The 19,752-nt window shown below is 34.8% G+C and overlaps 1 protein-coding gene across 8 annotated transcripts in view; it reads right to left on the bottom strand.

Moving 5' to 3' along the window:
• The window catches only part of rap1gapb (RAP1 GTPase activating protein b), a 439,024-nt gene that overhangs the window by 92,681 nt on the left and 326,591 nt on the right, over positions 1-19,752 (bottom strand). For 5 of the 8 annotated variants that reach the window (XM_030134454.1, XM_030134457.1, XM_030134455.1 and 2 more), the window contains 3 exons: positions 15,483-15,530; positions 2,602-2,640; positions 1,050-1,235 (listed from right to left, as the gene is read on the bottom strand). In XM_030134454.1, the coding sequence (XP_029990314.1) occupies positions 1,050-1,235; positions 2,602-2,640; positions 15,483-15,521 (264 nt within the window). In that variant the 5' untranslated portion in view covers positions 15,522-15,530. Of the gene's footprint in view, positions 1-1,049; positions 1,236-2,601; positions 2,641-15,482; positions 15,531-18,469; positions 18,506-19,752 lie in introns of all 8 variants that reach the window. The other 3 variants (XM_030134450.1, XM_030134451.1, XM_030134453.1) reach the window with 1 other exon arrangement.

Raw genomic sequence — 19,752 nt, 5'->3', positions numbered from 1 at the left:
GCCCTCCAGGAAATTAAACAAGTACATGTTTTACAAATCAGATCCTGAATGCGGAATGGCTGATGGGTTATGTAACAGAAATACTACGTGTTTCACAGTTCGTCAACTGTATCACAACACTGACAAAATGTTTATTTACGTGAAAACACTAGACTTATATTTTTATGTCATAATACAAATCAGGCATTTCCAGACAGAAAAAGTAAAAGTAATCATGTTTGAGAAAGGTAATCTAATTTTAGAAAGTGTTATGTAAATATATCTTACTTTGTCGAATTCATATTTTCCAGTTAATACGGAGCTGTGTGTAAGCAGTCACAAGTTAAAAACAATGGTTTGCATAAGAGCTCAGTGGAAAAACAACTTTGTTTTCTTATTTAAGGAATGTCACAGCTTTTCATTTCAAGAATACTAGACCAAATGTTTCTATAAACAGTTTGCTTATACTTGGCATTCATTTTTCAGTGCTTACAGTTCTATTCTAATTTTAAAAAGTCTACTCAAATTACGTTTTATTTTATTTTTCTCCTAAATATAAGACATTTTGGTGATATATAGAGAATATCTGGCTTCTTTAAGGTAAAACTGGCTTTCCAATATAATATTTGTTGCATATATTTATCTTTTTGTAGACCCAAATGCAACTCTGTGTCAGTAAAATGGAATAAATTGAATAAAATAACTCAGTCCTAAGATTTCTTTGGACCCAAAATATTGATTATCATGGTACAGTCATATGAAACCTAATCAAAGCCATCTATATCCATCCATGATAAAAGCGTTTTAATTGTTTAAAAAGAGAGTGCAGGTCAGATTTTTCTTAGATTTTGTGTTTTTATGAATCCTATTTATCCATCTTTAAGGGGAACAGTGTATCTGAAGTTAACTAGATGGTGATAGAATAAAACCTTTTTTTTTTTTTTTTGGTCTTTTTTTTGCTGGTCAAAAACAGGACAATCAAGAAATTTAAGAGGAAAAAAAAAACAGAACTAGAAAAAAATAAAGAATAAGTCCAGTGAATCCAGATCCCCTGCTGCCACCTCACTCACCTTGCCCATGAAATGCTTCCTGTAGATCTTGGCGAGGCTGTTTGTTTCCAGTTTGATGTGGGAGGTAGGACAGGACGGTTGATCAGCCTCTGGGGGGTCTTTTGGCTCATGATTGGTCCCTTCGATCCAGTAGCCTCCAAACTGGGGCAACAGGATCAGTGGAAACGGACTACTGCGACCCAGTACCTGGCAGCCAGAGACAGAATATCAGTGTTCACAGAGATAGTATCAACTACATGGAGAGACATCAACTAATCAATCAATCAATCAATCAGTCAGTCTTTATTGATATAGACCTGGATGTTCTAGGAAACCTATGTTTAAAGCTTCAGCTCTACATGGACTGTATACTGTATTTGTATCTGCATATCGTACTTGTAACTGTATACTGTATTTGAAACTGTATAGTGTACTTGTAACTGTATACTGTATTTGTAACTGTACACTGAATTTGTAACTGTATTTGTAACTGCATATTGTACTTGTAACTGTTCACTGTATTTGTAACTGCATACTGTATTTGTAACTGTATACTGAATTTGTAACTGTATTTGTAACTATATACTGTATTTGTAACTGCATATTGTATTTGTATCTGTATAGCGTATTTGTAACTGTATACTGTATTTGTAACTACATACTGTATTTGTAACTGCATATTGTAACTGTATAGTGTATTTGTAACTGCATATTGTAACTGTATGCTGAATTTGTAACTGTATTTGTACCTGTATACTGAATTTGTAACATATAGTGTATTTGCAACTGTATATTCTATTTGTTAACGTATAGTGTAATTGTAACTGTATACTGTATTTGTAACTGCATACTGTACTTGCAGCTGTATACTGTATTTGTAACTGTATACTGTATTTGTAACTGTATAGTGTATTTGTAACTGTATACTCTATTTGTAAGCGTATAGTGTATTTGTAACTGTATAGTGTATTTGTAACTATATATTGTACTTGTAACTGCATACTGTATTTGTAACTGTATATTGTACTTGTAACTGTACAGTGTATTTGTAACTGTATATTCTATTTGTAAGCGTATAGTCTATTTGTAATTGTTTGCTGTATTTGTAACTGTATATTCTATTTGTGACTGTGTACTGTATTTGTAACTGTATAATGTATCTGTAACTGTATAGTGCATTTTTAAGTGTATATTGTATTTGTAAGTGTATACTGTATTTAAAACTGTATAGTGTATTTGTAACTGTATATTATATTTGATACTGTATAGTGTATTTGTAACTGTATAGTGTATTTGTAACTGTATAGTGCATTTGTAAGTGTATACTGTATTTGTAACTGTATACTGTATTTGTAACTGTATGGTGTATTTTTAAGTGTATACTGTATTTGATACTGTACAGTGTATTTGTAACTGTACAGTGTATTTGATACTGTATAGTGTATTTTTAAGTGTATACTGTATTTGTAACTGTATAGTGTATTTGTAAGTGTATAGTGTATTTGTAACTGTATAGTGTATTTGTAACTGTATAGTGTATTTGTAATTCTTCTTGCATATACTGCTGATGTACCTCGTGAACGCTGGGATAAGGGATGTAGTCCTCTTCTGTCTGCAGAGAAGGAAATGAATATGAGTCCAACGGACAAACAACACGCTTCTACTCACATATTCACTTCTGCTTGTCACACTGAGCGTAAACACTGTGATTGAATATGAACCATCACACACTTTTGTATTTATCAAGGTTTTCATATTTACAGCTTTGGCAGAAAACAGCAGCCATAACAAATGTCTTATATTAACTGTCACGAAGACACGTCTCTTTTTGTGAACAAGTAACATTGAACTGCATCATTCTGCACTCGTCTGTTATTATGTAAGTATAGAGAATCCATTCAAACATGGCAGCCGTTTGGCAACAGATGACAAAATATGGAAAAAAAAAAAAAAAAAAAAAAAAAATCAGACTACAGACTGTTTTCTAAAACCTCAGTGAGATGAGACATTTTTAAAACAGGATTATAAAAAACGTGGTGTGTTCTAATCTGCAGGTTGTTGATGATGCACCACTTACAAACATCACATACTTATCTCTTCTTTCACCTTCAGACTATTACATCTATCACTGTGACATTAATCTGTCCTGTAAACCACCGACCACTCTCTAATGTGTTACTTTTTTAGTGTACCAACACCTTTAAAAGCCCCTGTGGAGTAGACCCAGACTGATTCAATGACGAGTCAGGCTGTAGGCTATTTCTTACAGAACACCCACTCGTCCCTGTTAAAAAAATACACACCTTATGATGCTGTGTTTTCACCGATCAATGTTAATGATTCACTTAACATACACAGACTCCACTGCTGCTGCTTTAACCTTATCTTACAAATCCCCAGACGACAAAAGTGCAGGTTTTTCATATCTCATAGGTGGCGCTTTATTCATCATTAGAAATATTTCATGACTTGTTTCCAGTTTAATTAGTGCTTATTGAAAATCCCAATGGGTTAGAGTCCTGAGGGAACACAGTGAAAAGCCACCGATTCCACTTCTGCAGCTTTAATAGATGGAACTGCAGGGTTTATTGGCCTCACGTTTGCCATGGGTTCTATTTTAAAGTACCACACTCTATCCAGGGGTCGGGGGAAATCTGTCAATCATTGTGTCACATGTTAACATGCCCTGAGCGTAGCATGAGCCACACTGCCACAGCTGTCTGGAGTGTGTGGTTTTTATACACTTGGATTTAACCCAGTGTTTTTCAACCTTGGGGTCGGGACCCCACATGGGGTCGCCTGGAATTCAAATGGGGTCGCCTAAAATTTCTAGTAATTGATTAAAAAAAAAAAATTACTAATAAAAAATATGTTGTAATGATTCACAATAAATATGTAGTTATAATAAAAACACCACGCACTTTTCCGTATAAAATTTAAAAAAGGCGCGTTATATACATAATATAGCCTAAATGTTGCCTAAAATTAATGTTTATTTGCAACCAAGGTTGTTATCGTTAACGAAAACTAACGAAATGATGAAAACTAGGATCGGAAAAACATTTTCGTTAACTGAAATAAATAAAAACTATAATTAAAAGGAAAAATGATTACTAACTGAAACTGTATTGTGTGTTTACAAAACTAAAACGTATAAAAATGATGGAAAAAATTACCTTCGTTTTCGTCTTTGTCAACATGGGATTGATACGAAAGCCATTTATTTCGCTCTAGCAATTTTAGCTAGCGGCATCATACGGTACTTAATGGTCCGTCACTTACACAGGAAAAATTACTAAGCATTTTCCTCACAAAGAGTACATTTGGCTCTATAATGAGTAAATTTTGCTCAATATTGAGTAGATTTTGCTCTGTATTGAGTTTGGAGAGCTCTACCCAAAGAGTAACTTTTACTCTTTTAGGGAGGGACCAAATGTTATCTGAGTAGAGTAAAATTTTCTTCAATTTGAGTAAACACAGGCAAATTTCCTGTGTAGAGTCGTCTTCTGGTCCCCACTCTACCTGGAAACATGGAGACTAAAGTTGGGAGAAAGCAGCAGAGTCCTGTCTGGGATTTATTTGAATACGACGACAGAGAAGAAGAGAAAAGAGACGACAAAACTAAAACTAAACTAAAACTAAGCATTTAGAAAAAAATGAAAACTAATGAAAACTAGCAAACCTGCTCTAAAAGCAAATTAAAACGAACTGAATTAGAGAAAAAAAAGTCAAAATTAAATAAAACTAAACTATAATGAAAAATCCAAAACTATTAGAACCTTATTTGCAACATAGTATAACAAACTACTATATGATCAAAAACAAATTAATTTTAGCAAAAAAACTGTCTCCGTTTTGAATGTCATGGGTTGCCATCAATTTATGATGTTGAAATGGGGTCATGAGCCTAAAAAAGGCTGCTGTATCTGAAACACACATAAAACACTTAGGGCAGTGTTTTTCAACCTTGGGGTCAGGACCCCACGTGGGGTCATCTGGAATTCAAATGGGGTCGCCTGAAATTTCTAGTAATTGATAAAAAAAAAATTACTAATAAAAAATATGTTGTAATGATTCACAATAAATATGTCATTTTAATAAAAACACCACAAACTTTTCTGTATAAAATTTTAAAAAGGTGCATTATATACATTATATAGCCTAAATGTTGCCTAATATTAATGTTTATTTCCAACATAGTATAACAAACTATTACATGATCAAAAACAAATTAATTTTAGTTAAAAAATTGTCTCCGTTTTGAATGTCTGGGGTCACCATGATGTTGAAATGGGGTCATGAGCCTAAAAAAGGCTGCTGTATCTGAAACACACATAAAACACTTAGGGCAGTATTTTTCAACCTTGGGGTTGGGAACCCACGTGGGGTCGCCTGGAATTCAAATGGGGTCGCCTGAAATTTCTAGTAATTGATTAAAAAAAAAAAAAATTTGCTAATAAAAAATATGTTGTAATGATTCAATATACAGTCTACTCTCGTTATACTGCCAACTTCCGTTCACGGCCAAATTGGCGGTATAGCGAAAATGGCGTTACAACGGGTTGCGTCCATAATGTGCATGTCTTTACTATATGATGTCTATGCTGCCTCCGTTAACCCGTTCTAATTGCGTTTCTAAATAAATCTTGATTCTGTTATGTTGTAAGGCAGGGATCGGCAACCTTTAACACTCAAAGAGCCATTTCGACCCGGTTTCCATGGAAAAGACAACACTGGGAGCCGCACCTCAGAGGTGCCACGGCGGCGCACCTCGGAGGTGCCGCGCCGCGACGCTGGCGGTATAACGGTCGGGAAATCAATGGTATAAGTGTTGTTTGTGCATGGAACTGGGCTGGCGGATGGCGATAAGCGGAAATGGCGGTATAACGGCGGGCGGTTTAACGAGAGTAGACTGTATATGTCATTATAATTAAAACACCACACACTTTTCCTAATAAAATTTTAAAAAGGTCCATTATATACATTATATAGCCTAAATGTTGCCTGAAAGTAATGTTTAATTGCAACATAGTATAACAAACTATTACATGATCAAAAACAAATTAATTTTAGTTAAAAAATTGTCTTCGTTTTGAATGTCTGGGGTCGCAATGATGTTGAATGGGGTCATGAGCCTAAAAAAGGCTGCTGTGTCTGAAACACACATAAAAAACTTAGGGCAGTGTTTTTCAACCTTGCGGTTGGGACCCCACGTGGGGTCGTCTGGAATTCAAATGGGGTCGCCTGAAATTTCTAGTAATTGATTAAAAAAAAAAAAAAAAATAATAATAATAATGAAAAATATGTTGTAATGATTCAATATATATGTCATTATAATAAAACACCACACACTTTTCTGCATAAAATTGAAAAAAGGTGCATTATATACATATGTTGTCAAAAATTAATGTTTATTTGCAACATAGTATAACAAACTATTACATGATCAAAAACAAATTAATTTTAGCAAAAAAATTGTCTCCATTTTGAATGTCATGGGTCACCATTGATTTATGATGTTGAAATGGGGTCATGAGCCTAAAAAAGGCTGCTGTGTCTGAAACACACATAAAACACTTAGGGCAGTGTTTTTCAACCTTGGGGTCGGGACCCCACGTGGGGTCGTCTGGAATTCAAATGGGGTCGCCTGAAATTTCTTGTAATTGATTAAAAAAATAAAAAATAAAAATAAAAAATATGTTGTAATGATTCAATATATATGTCATTATAATAAAACACCACACACTTTTCTGCATAAAATTGAAAAAAGGTGCATTATATACATTATATAGCCTAAATGTTGTCAAAAATTAATGTTTATTTGCAAAATAGTATAACAAACTACTACATGATTAAAAACAAATTAATTTCAGCAAAAAAATTGTCTCAGTTTTGAATGTCTGGGGTTGCTATTAATTTGTGATGTTAAAATGGGGTTACGAGCCAAAAAAGGTTGGGAATCACTGATTTAACCCTTTCATGCAAGAATTATGAGAACCTTAGCCAAGATGATTTTACAGAGTGTTTTTATTCCTCTTTAGGTATGAAAAAAAAAACAATGCAATCAAGTTTTTTTTTTTTTTTTTAAGGAGTTACAAAAATGTCCACTCAGTCGGACACCATGCATTTAATTTTTGAAGCAAAGAAACATGTATTTAAAACCTAATATCAGAAAGTAGTCGTTTTTCCATTGACCCTCAAATTGTGCAAATATAACTTGCACATTAAAAATTTACCTAATGGAAAAAAGACAATTTCGCCGAAAGTCTAATTTTTCGATTAAAAATTTTTGCGTTGGAAAGAGGTGGTTTTTTGGGCGTAGCGCAGATGGTATATCATGCAAAACTGCAATGGAAAGACCTTTTTTTGCAACTAGTCAGGTGAATTAAAAAAAATGGATGTTGACGTACATTACAACAAGCAACGAAGAAGAAACGTGTGTGTATGTGTGGATACACCAGAAAACCACATCATTTTTTAATTTAGTACAGGATAGAAGGGTATATATACTAATAATTAATATATCTGCACTATATTTACATTCATTGCCATGTTTATGGAATGACTTCTGGTGTTATCACACAATAATAAATAAACAAATCATGGCGTTTGTGATTTAAATGATAATCCAACATTATGCGCTTTTGTTTTTTCGACATTTAGTAAATATTGGTAAAGTTTTGTGCAGATGTCCAATGGAAAAGTGACTAGTGATATGGACAACTATGCAATAAAAACATTTTTAATGCTGCTAATCTGATGTTTTCTCACATTTTAACATACTTTAATACTAGTTATTACTGACTTTATGGAGATAATATGCAAAAAAAAAAACAAACAAAACTGTTAATTACAGTCTAATAACAATTAGCAATTGATTTACACTGAACCATGTTAGAGCAGATCAGGTTTATTAAGAACAGCAAAGTTACAGTAACGGTATGAAATGCACTGTATGCATAAGCGTCCACTGTGTTGTCTGATATGGAACTAAAACAACCAAACCCATGAATATACAATAGAACAGCTGTAGAATAACTGTCCACTGTAGTGACCGCTATGCATGAAAGGGTTAAACACTATTTTTATTAGATTAAAACTGAAAAGTCTAAATTTGAATTGCATGTATTTATTCTTTTTTTTTTTTTGGACAGGGTGTCATACTGTGCAGAATGAGGATGAAGTGGTCCATAACGCATCTAGATCATCCACTGAATGACAGTAAACAACCCAGCTGACTCACACGAGACATGCTCCACATACATAACAATCTAAAGTCCATTAGAGCCAGTCATGTGATTCTTACTATGATAAAACCTTTTTTAACAGTTGACATTCTGACATTATCATGGCTACGTTCCATTTAGCGGTTGCTGTCTTTTGTCCCTGTCTTGTGTTGTCGTGCTTTTCCTATTACAACAAATTTCTGTTGTGATTAAAATATCTGGTAAAATAAGTGTTTTTAATGTAAAATTGAGTATGCCTGTGAACAAAGCCAAGTGGAAAACCGCACGATTGAACATGACTGGGATCCACTGAGGCCTGATATGACACCTGTGGGATTCATTTTCACACTGTTTAGTAGTCAGGTCTTAATCGGCCAACATTAGCACCCACCAGCATTAATGCACTTGTGTTTGAGATGAAACAAATCCCTAAAGTAATGTTAAAACACAAAGTGGAAAGCCGTTCCCAGAGGGTTCACACTATTGAACCATTAAACGGCTCATTTCACTTGTGGCATCACACACTGCTGTCAGTTAAAACTTTTATATACACCCTTTTGACTGCCATCGAACTGCAAATGATGCTGCGTTTCCACTATGTGGTACCGGCTCAACTTGACTCAACTCAGCCTTTTTACATTTCCATTACGAAAAAGGACCTGGAATCTGGAATGCGGTACTAGTTTTTTGGTATCACCTCCGCCGAGGTTCCAAGGTACGGGACCAGATACCAAAACGTGATGTGTAAACACTGCAGACCACTGACTGGTTAGAGAGTTGTCTCTGTGTTGTCTCTTTACAAAAAACTGATGCGTAAATTTACAGTAAATATAGCGATAGGTTAACTACACCACAGTCGGTTGAGATTCAGTCTTTGGTGGCCAACATAAAAATTCAGTATGAGCTTGACGAGACAACATGCAATGAGCAAATTTATCAGCAACTCTCTCAGCAGACGACACAGAAGTAACACATCACATCGCTATGACATCCAGGTACTCTAAAGTCGGTAGTATCCTCTGTTACAGTGTTTTTTCAACCTTGGGGTCGGGACCCCATGTGGGTCACCTGGAATTCAAATGGGGTCACCTGAAATTTCTAGTAATTGATTAAAAAAAAAAAAAAAAAAGGACCAATGGCCCTGTAGCTTACCGGCAAAATTAAAACCTTTGGGAAATGGATCCAGATGCCATTTATTCTCACCCAGTTCTGTGTATTTATTCTATTGCAGAAATAGCCCATGTTTTGGTCATATTCCAATCAGATCTGTAAAAAATTCAAATTCCAACTTGATATCATTGATACTTATTTATTGTATCAGTCCACTTCCCATCTGTTATAATGGGAAAATTTTTCAAAGTTACACCAAATCCAGAATCAGATCTGGATGGAAATAATTGCAATACCTTGTTTTGACATCATCATACAGAAGATGTATACCAAGTTTGAAGTCAATCAAAACTGGAGTTTGGGAGAAAAAGACGATTGAAATTTTTCCCCCATAAGAGCCCATGTTAAATTTTCCGTAAGTTCCCGGATCCAGAAGAAGATCCTGATCAGCATGTGGCTATTATGTTTAGGTCATCTCCCCATCAGGGCTGGACTGTAGAAATTTCAACTTGATATTATTGCATCGATCCACTTCCTATCTCTTATAATGGAGAAATTTTTCAAAGTGGCACCAAATCCAGAATCAGATCCGGATCCAAATAATTTCCCTAACTTTTGCTGACATCATTATAAAGAAGCTGTATACCAAGTTTGAATTAGAATTGTAGTTTCGGAGACAAAGACGATTGAAATTTTTGTAACGGACGACAGACGATGACAGATGATGGATGATGCCGACGCCGACGGACGTCGCATGACGACAATAGTTTGCGGCCTGTTGGACGGTAAGCTAAAAAAACAACTTACTTATAAAAAATATACGGTGAGTTGACAGAGACCATCACATAACATAAAAGACTAACTGTGAAGCTGAAACTGAAGCACTGTGTTTCTGTTTATCTTTCAAATGTTCATTGTGGTCAGTTTCAGATGCTGCAGCTCTTTCATAATTCATAGTTTGAGTTCTTGTTTGTTCAGTATTAATTGTCAGCCTTGTAAATCCAAGCTGGACTGACTGTACATATCCTGACCAAGGAAAATCAAATTCTCACTTTGTGCAGTAATCTACACCTGGCTTTTCTGCCTCCGCCCAGAATAATTTACATTATATAGACTAAATGTTGTCTAAAATTAACATTTATTTGCAACATAGTACAGCAAACTATTACATGATTAAAAACAAATAAATTTTAGCAAAAAAAAAGTCTCTGTTTTGAATGTCTGGGGTTGCCAGAAATTTGTGATGATTAAAATGGGGTCACGAGCCAAAAAAGGTTGGAAACCACTGCTGTAATGGAAACGGTCTCCAGGAATAGTACCTGGTACCTGAGTCCAGTCGAGCTGAGTCCAGTCGAGCCGGTTCCACAAAGTGGAAACGCGGCACAAGACCTCAAGTGCTGGCTCTCCATCTGACTGTAGATGCAGTACATTCAGTTCTGTCTCAGTCCTGTTCAATAAACTACCAAGTAGCTGTTGGACTGTCTTTCTTGTGTTGTGTGTTGTACTGTGCATGCATCTGAGGATGTCAATGTGCACATTAAATGGTATCCATCTAACACTGTCTGAAGTCAAACACCAGTTAGTTCACTTACAGCCAATGCGTTGCTTATACTAGTGTTTCCGATGACCCATATTTTACATTAGAAAAATCAGAAGGCACACCACCAAACAAAAATTTCACTAAAAGTGTATTTATTGAAATATAATGCAAATCTAGTCCCTATTTATGTACTCAGTGTGAAACCTGGGTCTGTTTAGTTAAACACACAGCTGATATTCTTGCAGGAATTGAAGAAAGACATGCACAAATCTTCCTCAACAGATCTGAGTCTCACCATCGATACAAAGATTTCACATTAATGACAGGTTTGAGTCTATCATGCCAAACACAAGGGGTTAATGTTGTTAGCTAGGTTATAATAGTTTTGGATTTTTCATTATAGTTTAGTTTTAGTTAGTTTTGGCTTTTTTTCCTCTAATTCAGTTTGGTTTAATTAGTTTTTAGAGCAGGTTTGCTAGTTTTTATTAGTTTTCGTTTTCTTCTCAATGCTTAGTTTTAGTTTAGTTTTAGTATTAGTTTTAGTTTTTTTTTTTTATATATCTTTTATCTTCTTCGCCATGATATTCACATAAATCCCATACAGGACTCTGCTGCTTTCTCCCAACTTTAGTCTCCATGTTTCCAGGTAGAGTGGGGACCAGAAGACGACTCTAAACCACAAGTGACGACAAGTGACGGACCGTGAAGTGCCGTATGGTGCCATTAGCTAAAATTGCTGAAGTGAAATAAATTGATTTCATATCAATCCAACATTGACAAAGACAAAAACGGAAGGAATTTTATCCATAATTTTTATCCGTTTTAGTTAGTTTTGTGAGCACACAATACAGTTTCAGTTAGTTATCATTTTTTCTTTTAATTATAGTTTTTATTTATTTTAGTTAACAAAACTGTTTTTTCAATTCTAGTTTTCATCATTTCGTTAGTTTTCGTTAACGATAATAACCTTGGTTGTTAGTGAGGATTCTTTACGTTTGTTTTGAGCTGATGATTTGAAATTTGAAACATTTCAGTCAGCATATGTAATTCATTGCATCATCACAGCTGAAGTGGAACTCGTGAGGTAGAACAGGGGCAGGATTAGGCGTGACATCGCAGATATGTTGAGGGGGGCACAAATTTGTGTGGCAAGGAACGGGGCCCAGGTGGAAGACTAAACCTGCTGGAATCCTTCGACTAACGGAAGTGTGCGCCTTCCATTCAAATCCTGAAGTGTAAAACCCAAATTTGGACTCACTGAGCAAATTTTACTATTAATTTTCAGTTTCTCACCAGTGTGTGAAATCTTTGTATCGATGGTAGGGGGTTAACATGTCATCATTTTTTTTACTGTTTAATGTATGCAAGTAAAAGACCAATGGAACTTGTCATCTTTGGTGACAGATCTCATATTAACCCTTACACTTCCATGTGCAGCAGACTTTTGTTTTGCACAATTCAAATTAGCGTTGTTCACTGAAGCATGAAAACTGACCCAGGACACTGGTGTCAATCAAGGGACAATTACATGGTCAATAAACACATATGAGCAGATTTTCAAAATGTCTTCGCATTTTGGTTTAATGTTGTGTTTTTTCTGAGAGTCTACTTTTTTCTGATACACCCTGTATAGAGGTGAGCATCTAGTACATAAACTAAAGCTAAAACTAGGTTTTCTCTGCAGAGACAAATCCTCTTTTTCTGGTCATACAAGGAAACAACTAATTTCTGCTACTTTTTTTTTTTTTTTTTTTTTTTTTACCTCTGATGGATTATGGTGATCTCCTTTCTATGACTGTGTCTGAAAATCTTTTTTAAAAGCTGGACACTGTCTCCCACTGTGCCTTATGTTTTATGACTGGCTTTGGAAATTGCGTTCACCATTGTACTTTGTATGCTACGGCTGAATTCCCTTCTCTGTATGTTCGCAGGTGGTCTCATCAGTTGATTTTCATTTACAAATGTATTCTCAGCTCCTCCCATCTTGCCTCTGTACTTGTATGCAGAAAAACCAACAACAGTTTGCTTTGCATTCGCAGAAAAACATATTGATGGTGGATCCTAAAGCCAGATCAGAGTTGGGTCAGACTGCATTTCAATCTGCTGCCCTCTCCGCATAGAATGCCCTGCAAAACAACCTAAATCTATCTGTATTGGTTACTATAGATGAATATAAGCTATTTTAAAGGAGAGTAAAATCGATGAGCTTGGTCAATGTAACTGTTTTTGAACTTGCACAAATGATTGTTTTGTATTTATCGATTGAGAGTTTTTGTATTATGTGTTGATAAGGTCTTGTCTTGTCAGAAACTGTGTGGTATGCTGCTTTTCTTGGCCAGGGCACTCTTGAAAAAGAGATTTGCAATGTCAATGAGGCTATTTTTTACCTGGTTAAATAAAGGATATAAATATATATATATATATATATATATATATATATATATATATATATGTATATATATATATATATATATATATATATATATATATATATATATATATATATATATATATATATTAGGCCTGTAACAGTACATGTACCAAACCGAACCGTTTCGGTACGCACCTGTTCGGTATGAATGAAAGACGTCGTTCGATGCTGAACTGTAAATCCGTGCAAGTTCCACACGGACATATGGAACTAGCGCAAAACGACCCTAAATATGAAATAGCTGCTGCCATAAGGTTAAAAGAAACAACAAATATAATGTCAACCTGAAGGGAAGAGACTGAAGACCCTCCACTATCATTACAGTCCTGTTTGGATCAGTTCAAGTTCAGGTGAAAGACAACAACGAGGAAAGAGACAGTGATGAGACAAATGTGGTTTGCCACCAATGAACTACGGTAGTTCTAAAACACTTACACTGGCTCTGCCTGTCTCTCTCTCTGTCTGTCTCTCTCTCTCATTCTCACACACACGCTGTATAATAGAGGAATAGAACCCAGGAGTTGGACGTTGAAAGTATGTTAAGTTTCACTTTTGTTTAACACCAGTGTTAGTTACATTAGTTATGGACTGAATCCCTGAGTATACCCCCCCCAAGCCTCTGACAACCCCCCCCCCCCGTGTTTTTGACAAATCGCACCCTGCACACACACACACACACACACACACAAGCACACAAAGTGACATAAACACTTTGTTAGTTTTCCTAAAATAAATAATTAGGTTAATTTATTTGTCAGTGTTGCTCTTCAGTTTGTTGAAAGAGAATACCAGTTTGCCCTCTTCTTAATGTTGCACTTCATGTGGAATTTTTTTGTTGTTATTTTAACCCTTTCATGCATAGTGGTCACTACAGAGGACAGTTATTCTACAGCTGTTCTTTTGTATATTCATGGGTTTTGTTGTTTTAGTTCCATATCAGCCAACACAGTGGACACTTATGCATCATCCCATAATGTAATGTAATTCATATAATTATTGTAAATTTGCTGTTCTTCATACACCTAATCTGCAGTGATATGTTTAAGTGTAAAAAAAAAAAGCTTGATATTGTTATTAGACTGTAATTAACAGTTTTTTGTTTGTTTTTTTTAAACAAAAATGTGTTGTTGTTGTTTTTTTTGCATATTATCTCCATGAAGTGAGTAATAACTATTATTACAGTATCTTAAAATGTGAGAAAACATCAGATTAGCTGCATTAAATATGTTTTTATTTCATAGTTTTCACACAGTATATCAGTAGATACATGTTTCTTTGCTTCAAAAATTAAATGCATGGTGTCCAGCTGAGTGGATATTTTTGCTTATCCATGAAAAATAAGTTCATTCATTTTTTTTTTTTTTTTTTTTTCAATTGCATTGTTTCTTAATGCCTAAAGAGGAATAAAAACCCTCAGGAAAAAAAAAAAATCTTAAGGTTCTCATAATTCATGCATGAAAGGGTTAATGCAGAATGTGAACTGACAGAAATGTGATTAGATTTTTGTTGTTTGCTCAAAACTACCTTTCAGGGAAAAGTGCAATACTAATGTTTAAAATACATTTAGTAATATTTTATTTTCTATTTGATTTACAACAGCAGAATTATATTTTTCCTGTTTTTCTATATTCTATTGTCTCCAAAAATTGAGGGAAAAATGTTCAAAAATTCATAAATGCATTGAAGACATTTTGAGGGGTTTTCTTTCTTCCCGTACCGAAAAAAAAAAAAAAAAATGAACAGTGGCTTTCAAAACCGAAAACGTACCAAACCGAAAATTTTATGTACCGTTACAGGCCTAATATATATAGGCTAAATTGTTATTTTATTTCTATCAGCATCTGCTTATAATTTCAGGATCTGCGTGTCCAGATGCACTTCTGTGGAAACCATCTCTTTTGCTCCCAGTCTGACTTCAGCCCAGACCGCCTGCTGAGAATATCTCCTTCCAGACCAACTGCATTAGCTGGTCTAGGTAATAGGACGGCTGAGGATTTTGAGGCTCTAGACCCTGTTGAGTTCCTAACTCAGTTGGTGAGCATCCTAAAGCCTGTCTGACAGCTGATAAGGGAAGGTTTATAACTGTGCCATTACAGACGCTTTACCAGACTGGGGTCTACAAGGAGATGTGAGGATTTGCGACTTACTTTGAGGGGAGGAGGGAGGGGGCATCTTTGCTCATCCATTCTGCAACCCTGTGGAGGCAGAGAGGAAAAATATGATAGCATAGAGATGGAACAGGTGAAATAAGTAAGTCCCCACATGTGTAAAGATAAATGCACAAACACATACATGGTCGAGCTCCAAGCAATTTTTTGCTCAGTGTGATAGTGCAATAATTCTTTGTGGCAGTATTTTATGTTTACATAACACAAACACAATCAGCAGATGAGCCACAGAAAGAGGAAGAAAAAGTGGAGAGATATCTGAGAGTGGGTGAAAAAGATAAGCACAGATCCATGACGACAGGGAAATGTTTCACTAAGACATATCATTATCAGCAGTTTCACTTTAGGGCCAAAAGTTCCAAAAAGGCCTTTCTATCTACTCCGTCTATTCTTATTCTGCTGACTCGCAACTACTGACAGTTCCCAAAGCACAGAGACAGTGAGATGCGTAACAAAGCATCGCTGATCAGTCAACCCTTTGTTTCAAATACCCTGCGGTGAGATCTCAAATGCATTACACTTGATGCACTATTTTTTTTTTTTTTTTTTTTTTTTTTGTAATAAGGCTATGAATCAAATGGAAATTGGAAATGCTTTCATTAAATTCATTCTTTGAAGGTTGTTCCACTGCTTCTGTTTCTTTCTCTTCCTTATTCCCACTTCTTGATGACGAATATGTATTACTATTCATAAAATATCCTGCTGTTGTGTGCAGCGCAGAAGTGCTGTTTCTGATGTGTCCAAGCACTGAAAAACTATAAACAAGAAAGCCCTAAAAGACACCCAGGTACAGTCTGACACAAAAATGGTAGTTCTTATGTTTGAATACTTATGTTTGTAATCTATACTGTCTAAAAATGCACTTTTTCTCATTGGCTTTTAACCAGAGTGAGATTTTTTTTTTTTATATTTCCTATGCTGTTTTTATCACATTTTAATTTGTCTTTTTTTATGATGGTTGTATTTTGTTGTTCTTAGCCCACTTTGCACCCTGTGTTATCACTGTTTTTACTTATTTACTTATTTATTTCCTTGTTTTATGATTAGTGTATGGCATTTTGGCCAGCTGTAAAGTTAATAATAATAATAATAATAATAATAATATGTTGGATTCTGTTGGGTTTCAGTAAATTGGCTTAGAGTCTGGTTTTGACCAACTCTATATATATAAGATGTCAAGAGATAACTTTTTTTGTGATCTGGCGCTATATAAATAAAATTTGATTGATTGAGTGATTTAATTGGTTTTCCCCTGTAAGTCGCTTTGGAAAAAAGCGTCTGCCAAATGCGTAAACATAAACATAAACAATAATAATAATAATAATAATAATAATAATAATAATAATAATAATAATAATAATAACAACATTTTCGCCGGGCTTGAATTTTTGGTCAAATTAAATTTACTTTTTGTGAACGTTGAACGGGTGAAATCTGGGATCAAAGCGGCATATAATAATAATAATAATAATAATAATAATAATAATAATAATAATAAATTTTCACCAGGCTTGAAATTACGGTCAAATAAAATTGACTTTTTGTGAACGCTGAATGGGTGAAATTTGGGATCAAAGTGGCATATAATAATAATAATAATAATAATAATAATAATAATAATAATAATAATAATAATAATAATAATGATAACGGAACCATGCGATTTTAATAGGCCCTCGCCAACATGTACGTCTGGGCTCAGGCCTAATTATAATAATAATAATAATAATAATAATAATAATAATAATAATAATAATAATACATTTTCACCGGGCTTGAAATTTTGGTCAAATAAAATTGACTTTTTGTGAACGTTGAACGGATGAAATTTGGGATCAAAATGGCATATAATAATAATAATAATAATAATAATAATAATAATAATAATAATAATAATAATAATAACGGAACCATGCGATTTTAATAGGCCCTCGCCGACATGTATGTCTGGGCTCGGGCCTAATAATAATAAAAAAAAAAAAATAATAATAATAGTAATAATAATGATAATAATAATAATGGATTGGATTTGGATAGCGCTTTTCTAGGCACCCAAAGCACTTTACAGTTCTTAACGTTCTTAAAGTGCTTTGTAAATAAAGTTGGTATGGTATGGTATTGTATGGTATGGTATGGTATGGTATCTTTATATTTAGTCTTCAGATTTTTACAGAAAGGACAGATCTGCAGAAAGAAGGCATATATTTTCATCTGATTTCCACCTCCTGCAGCTTTAAAAAATGTGATTTGAGTCTGAAATGATGTAGTGCACTCCTGCTTCAGTTTGTATAAAATAGACAGCACCCACAGAAATGATTGCATATATCTTCAAAATGTTTTGTAAATACTGTGTTGATTCCAGTGTTGCAATGTTTGATGAAACTGCAGTCATTTTCATACAGTGTTTGACCTCTGAGGAGAGTGTGGGTTTGTGAGTGTCTGCACAGCCAAAGGGTCTCTTAGATCAAAGTAGCTGTTAAAGTATCATCGCGTTCAGTGGGTTATCCAGAGTACACCCTTCTTGCTTTGTGTAATTTCTACACTGCAAGCTGCATAACAAACTCTGCAGTATATTGCAAAAGCAGAATATTTTACACATTCGATGATACCGACAACTAGCCAGTTGTTCAGATCAAACACAAAGGCTGTATCGAGCACACTGAGGAGCATCAGGTTTCAATAGAAAGCCTCGGGCTGTCTCGGCAGCAAAAAAGCAAAAACACATGAATAGCAAATAGAGGGATACACGGACACACACGTGAAATTGTTGCGGTTGCACGGCGGTGATCTGGAGTACAGAAATAGAAGTAGAGGCAGAAAAATCTGGACTCTTAAAGCGGCAGTAAATGGAAGTTTTATGTCCGAAGAGAGTGAATTTTAGAGCGCTGGATTTGAATAAAGGCTGAGAAAATAAATGCACAAGGCAGTAAGTACAAAAGGCAGAGGCAGGAGACTGTTTACTGTACCTGCATCCTCTCGATCATGGCAAACAGGTCCGAGGTCTGGGGGAGAAAGTTGACACAGATCCAAAACGGGACATGGATTTGAAAGCTTGTAAGGCTGGATTTCTGTGATTTCCCTGCAGTCTTTCACTCATACTTCATCGCTGCTCAGTGTAAAAACAGCTGGCTGTGCAGTCTCCAGACATGAGACCTCCTCTTGGTGCCTCTGACACCCCTTAATTCCACATTTCACTATGATGGCACTCCCTCGAACACCATCCACCCCACTTGACACAAGTCTCACTGAGGCTCCATTCAACACCAGGAGAATCGTTTCTCCACGCCTGAAGATGAACACACTGTAAACAACTGAGTCTTAGGGGAAAATTAACCTCAAAGCTCCATGGTGCTTGTCTTGTTGCTACAGCCAACCATTCATTTGACTGTGTGCAATGACCAAATTAGCTGGAAGACTCAGTAGTTTGGTGCCTAAAGCGTTCAGTCAGTGTGGGAACTATACCATTGCTTTTGGGGGTGGGGGGGGTTGTCACTTTTCTTTCTTTTTTTTTTTTACTTTACGCAGTTAAAAATGTTAAAAATATTTCTAAATGACTTGATTTAATTTTATGGTTATTCCGTTATATGATCATCAGATCATTATTTATGAGAATAAGATAATAGATTAGTAATTTTACTTTTGGTAACACTTTATAATAAGTACACACTATGAAACATTACTTAAGCATTAACAAATACGGAATTCATCATTTATTAAGCATATTTCTGACATGAATACTCATTAGTATATGGTTTATAAGCACAGTTATAATGGTTTTACTCATCATTAATAAGCACATTAGTTAATCACTAACAAATACTTAATTAATCATTTATAAAGCGTATTTCTAACATTTTATTTTATTTTATTTTTATTGTATTTTATTTAACCTTTATTTAACCAGGAAAACCTCACTGAGATTAAAATTCTCTTTTCCAAGAGTGTCCTGGCCAAGACGGGCAGCAGTACATGACATGAATACTCATTAGTATATGGTTTATAAGCACAATTATAATGGTTTTACTCATCATTAATAAGCATATTAGTTCATCACTAACAAATACTTAATTCATCATTTATAAAGCATATTTCTGACATTTCATTTTATTTTATTTTATTTTATTTTATTTAACCTTTATTTAACCAGGAAAACCTCACTGAGATTAAAAATCTCTTTTCCAAGAGTGTCCTGGCCAATACGGGCAGCAGTACATGACATGAATACTCATTAGTATATGGTTTATAAGCA

Source organism: Sphaeramia orbicularis, chromosome 5, assembly GCF_902148855.1.
Source record: "Sphaeramia orbicularis chromosome 5, fSphaOr1.1, whole genome shotgun sequence".
Taxonomy (NCBI): Eukaryota; Metazoa; Chordata; class Actinopteri; order Kurtiformes; family Apogonidae; genus Sphaeramia; species Sphaeramia orbicularis.
The sequence above is the reverse complement of the archived record's forward strand: the minus strand, read 5'-3'. Positions and strand labels throughout refer to the sequence as shown.